The 5,033-nt window shown below is 37.4% G+C and overlaps 1 protein-coding gene across 1 annotated transcript in view; it reads right to left on the bottom strand.

The window, feature by feature from the left end:
* Positions 1–4,854, bottom strand: part of LOC107744939 (type I inositol 1,4,5-trisphosphate 5-phosphatase-like) — a 179,246-nt gene extending 174,392 nt beyond the window's left edge. Inside the window, exon 1 of the mRNA XM_016558771.1 lies at positions 4,421–4,854. Within this exon, the coding sequence (XP_016414257.1) occupies positions 4,421–4,498 (78 nt within the window). The 5' untranslated portion in view covers positions 4,499–4,854. The remainder of the gene's footprint in view (positions 1–4,420) is intronic.
* Between the last annotated feature and the right edge of the window lie 179 nt (positions 4,855–5,033).

The raw sequence follows: 5,033 nt of genomic DNA, 5'->3' as shown, positions 1-5,033 counted from the left end.
AGCAGCGTTTGTGAGCACAGCGCTTATTTGTTTACAGCGGTTACCAGGGAAACCTCTTATCTCTCCTGCTCTACAAGCTCCTCCTGCTGGCAGAGAATGAATCTGCATATATATGTCGCCACAAATAGAGTGCAAGTCTGTGGGAAACACCGCTTCTGTTATGAATATTATTCAATATTTTAATTTGAATGTCGGATTGAAATGAACATCACTGTTATTAGAGTAGTTAATCGTTAGCATAAGCGCGGCTAACGCTAATATAATGAGCATTAGGATGAAGTTTCTTTATTAACTATTTAATGCTCATAACTTTTATTAGGGTAAAAAAAAAAAGGAGGACATGATGATATTTACTATTTTTACACACCAGAGGCTTTTAAACGAATTGTGAATCTAAAATATGCGTGTTAGAGAAAGTACAAATGGTAAACATTGTTTGTGTCATATCAGACACACCAGAGGCTTTTAAATGAATTGTGAATCTAAAATATGCTTGTTAGAGAATGTACAAATGGTTAACATTGTTTGTGTCATATCAGTCAAAAAAGCAGTTTTTTTGTTGTTGTTTTTAGCTAACTTAGTTAGTTGTTATTCTTGGCTGAATAACTCTAGAAGGTTTTAAAAGCCCTTTAAAATTAAATATGTCCACAGTTTGGATTAAATGAAAGCATAGTCAAATTTTTTAATTAGCATGTTTTTGTGTTTTGCTTTGGTACCGAACTTGGTACCGAGAACCGTGGATTTTCACTGGTATTGGTACCGAATACTGAAATTTTGGTACCGTGACAACACTAGTGGAGACATTTTTATCGTCCACGATCAAAAATAGTCATATCGCACACCCCTAATTAACATGTTAACATTTTTATTTGCCGACAACAGGCCAAATTAAAGCTCGGTTTAACATTTGAAAATTTAGAAGTAAATATTAGTGTTGTAATTTTACAGTAAAACTAAATCATTTTATTACAGTATTTAATTTACAACATTACAATATTTATTTTTGTCTAATATTTTTATTTCATAATAATCACAATAAAATCACTTACATTATTATAGCCATGTTTAATTGGTCAAAATTAATGTGACAAATGTAATGTAATCAAAACTCGTGATTCTTGATTCTTGTAAAAAGTAAACAAGTATGAACTCCCAAATTTTCTATTTTTTTCCAAAATTGTTCAGGTCTAAATGGACTTAATAGCAAGGACTTAATTGAAATAAGAATTTTTCAGCTTTTTAAAATTAATTTTTTTTTTCTATCTACATGCAATTGCCAACAAAATCACTCCAATAACTCTAAAATGATTTGTTATTTTCAAATATAGCTATCCAAGTCACCAGGTAAAAAATTCCTTTGTTTTATATCACAATATATACTCACAAAATATCACAGTATCATTTTATTCCACACTACTCTACAATGTAAACAGCTCACTAGGATCTGAAGCAGAGCTATTATCTCTTCTTATCATCTTAAATATGATAACATTTCCAGTTGAAGCCACCGGATATCATCACTGCTGCATCTGTTCTGTTATTATAACCCAGCAGCGGAGCACAAATAAAGCAGCGAGTCAGTGTCAACAATTACTATCACCAGCAAAAGATGTAAGAAACAAATCCATCATTAAGACATACGAGTCCATAATCCATAATAAAGCTTTGTCCAGTGAAAAGTCCATCTCCTGTTGTCTCTCACATCAAAATCTAGCCACATATGTGTTTAGAGCTGTTTTGGCTTGTAAATGGTGCTTGATCTGTGCAGATTTCTCTCCTGATTCAGACCAGAACACTTTTTCACTGGAGGAAGCGTTATTATGGATTATTAACTCGTATTTTAGTTAAAAGCATCTTAATGCTGGATGCGTTTCAGCTTTTGTCTTCTCCAGATGTTAACTGATGGACTGGAGTGCTGTGGATTACTTGTGGATTATTGTGATGTTTTTATCAGACTCTCATTCTGACGGCACCCATTCACTGCAGAGCATCCATTGCTGAGACACTGATGCAATGCTAGTATTTTAGTTAAAAGCGTCTTAATGCTGGATTTGTTTCAGCTTTTGTCTTCTCCAGATGTTAACTGATGGACTGGAGTGCTGTGGATTATTGTGATCTTTTTATCAGCTGTTTGGACTCTCATTCTGACGGCACCCATTCACTGCAGAGCATCCATTGCGGAGACACTGATGCAATGCTACATTTCTACAAACCTGATGAAGAAACAATCTTGATTGTGAGGTGAAATGTGCCGTTTTTGTGAGATTCGCCCACTATAGCTACTCCGATCTCAATGACCTCACACTATCCGGACCCTATTTGCATTTATCAGATATTAAACCACATTTACGGGTGTAATCTCGGCACCTGTGTGGTCCGGTCGATCCACCTAGACGCCAGTCAGACCAGCTGATTTCCATAAAGGGAAGTCATTTATGTATCCTGAAGAGCATATGCCATCCTATAGCTCCATTACGGCTTTTTATGTCTCCTATCTTCCCAGAAGCACTTCAGGAGCATCTCATCAGGGCAAAATGACTACAGTAGACGACGTCAACCGCTTTATAACAGCACTCGCCAAAAACCGCGGAAGCCGTCCAGCCCTAAACACCTCATCTTGTGATTGCTAACAAAGGCCTCATTTACTTCATTCACGTAATTTGGACAAATCCTTGCATTTGTGGCTTGTGCAGCACAAAAGGCCCATTGAGGGACGAGACGAGACGTCTGAACATGTTAAATATTTAGGTGTAATTGTGCATGCACTCTATAAGCGGCGTGCTGGTTTTGGCCGCGCTCTCGTGTAAAACAAGTAATGGATAAACAGCGATATTCATAAGACAGCAGTTCAGCGGTCATGACAGGCCAACTATTTATAACTCTAAAGATAGTACGGGACAGTTCCTCTTCACATGCGTAAGAAAACAGTTTGCAATCAAATAAACAGATCTGGCCTAAACTTCTCACAGTGTAAACTACACAGAATTACAGACCGAGACCTGACTGTCAAGTACTGGCACGTTTACAGACAAGCAAGCGTCTGAACATCTTTAATGGTTCAGATAACTTAAGCACCGTGTACTTTACTATTGTTTATTCACAGGAACTAATTTGCTTAAACCCCAACTCGCCCTGGTCTACCACAGGTTTGCGTAATCATTTCCATAGAGCGCAATAACAGGTGAGATTTCTATTAAGCCACGGAATCAGGAGTGATTATGAACTCTAGTTTTACAGCTTTTTTACAGTCTGAGAAGCACAGAAGATAAAGCGCTTGCAGTAAATATGACATTTTTACAGATTTTTTAGAGTGTGTATTATAATAATAATAGTAATAATATTAAATAATATATCATATTGATTGTCATTTATAATAATAATAATTATTATTATTATTATTAATTAAACAATAAATGTTATTTATTATATTTTTTATAGGCTTATATATATATATATATTAGTTTGTTTGTTTGTCTTTAGGAGAAAACCTTACTTTTTCTACTTGCAAACAAAAATAATGTCAGACAAACTTGAGACATATTTTCCAACATCCATCCGTGTTATCCATACAACGTGTTATCCATATCCATAATTATTATTATCCAGTAACCAGTACAGTTTAACCAACCATTGGCACTTTAAACAGTGTAAACTGCTAATCAATCTATCAATCAGAACTGATCAATACACCATCACACACTGTTGGGAAACAAAGTGGAAACTTTCCATTTGGAATTTTAAATATAGATGTGCAACATAGAATCTAAATATAGACACACAGAGCACATAAAAATAATTATTTAATTTATTTTTTAAAGAAAACCACATATGCTGATATACTTTACACAAATAATAAAGTCGTATTAATAATAAAGAAAAAATAGTTTTTTCTAGCGGGTGCAGGATTCTATAGTTCATAAATGCCAGTGATGATAGCAAAATAAAGTAAAATGTTACATATTTAATAAATAAGAGAATAAACTGTGATATAATGTGAGAAATGTTGAATACATTTTGGTTTGACTGTATGAATAGCAGCCTATAAACCGCTATCAATCATTTAGACTGATCAATACAGCATAAAGACACTGCTGGGAAACATATTTACCAACATCCAACTCACTATCTGACAGATAAGTTAACAGGTGTGTTATCCAGTACTAACCAGTACAGCTTAACCAACCACTGGCATTGACATATGAATAGCATAAACAGCTGTCAATCAATCAGACTGATATACCGTTATAACCGTTAAACTCTGAAGAGAAACGAAAAGCTTCGCCATTCGGTTAATTCATCAACTACCATCACTAATCACCACACTTTACCTCAGATTACTGCAGCAGGACTCACATTAAGTGCACTAATGTGGAGAAAAGACGAGTTATTAGTAATAAAGCAGCGTTTTCGCTTGACTTACATCTTCAAACAGCGATCCAACGTTGGCGGTGACCAGCAGGATTCCCGCGCCCTGCGCTGTCAGCTTCCCCGCCATCATTAATTAGCTGCTGAGCCGGACTAATGAGCTAATTTGAGCTGTTTCTGGTTCTGGAGTCGAGCAATGGTTCGTGCGGTTAACTAAACGCTGCGGGTTCGAGTCTCGATCAGCTGGGCTCCTGCATACTGCGCGTGTATTACGCGAAATCAGAGCGCGCTGCGTACTCAACACGTCGGGCTTCACTTCTCCGCCGTTCCCGTCATGATTTGAAGAGTTCCCCGGTTTAATCCGCGGCGAGCGCCGGTCTGCGGAGCGCGTTTCGCTGGCGTTCGGTTCGCATTGCTCGCGTTTGTTGAGGGAGGACACGCCGCTGCTGGAGAGAGTCCTGAGCTGCGCTGACGTCACGGAGCCAATGGGAAAACGCGGCTCTTAAAGGGGTAACGCGTTACGGGTGTTGCCGTTTTAAGAGCTATATGTTTCCATTGGCTTAGTGACAGCGAGGGATTTCAAACGGCAACATAGCGGTGCCCCTTTAAGAACCGCGACAGTGTGTGTGTGTGTGTGTGTGTGTGTGTGTGTGTGTGAGAGAGAGAGA

The sequence above is a fragment of the Sinocyclocheilus rhinocerous genome, unplaced genomic scaffold, assembly GCF_001515625.1.
Source record: "Sinocyclocheilus rhinocerous isolate Xijiao unplaced genomic scaffold, SAMN03320098_v1.1 scaffold881, whole genome shotgun sequence".
NCBI classification, from domain to species: domain Eukaryota; kingdom Metazoa; phylum Chordata; class Actinopteri; order Cypriniformes; family Cyprinidae; genus Sinocyclocheilus; species Sinocyclocheilus rhinocerous.
Note: the sequence above shows the minus strand (reverse complement) of the source record. Positions and strands in the feature narration are given on the sequence as shown.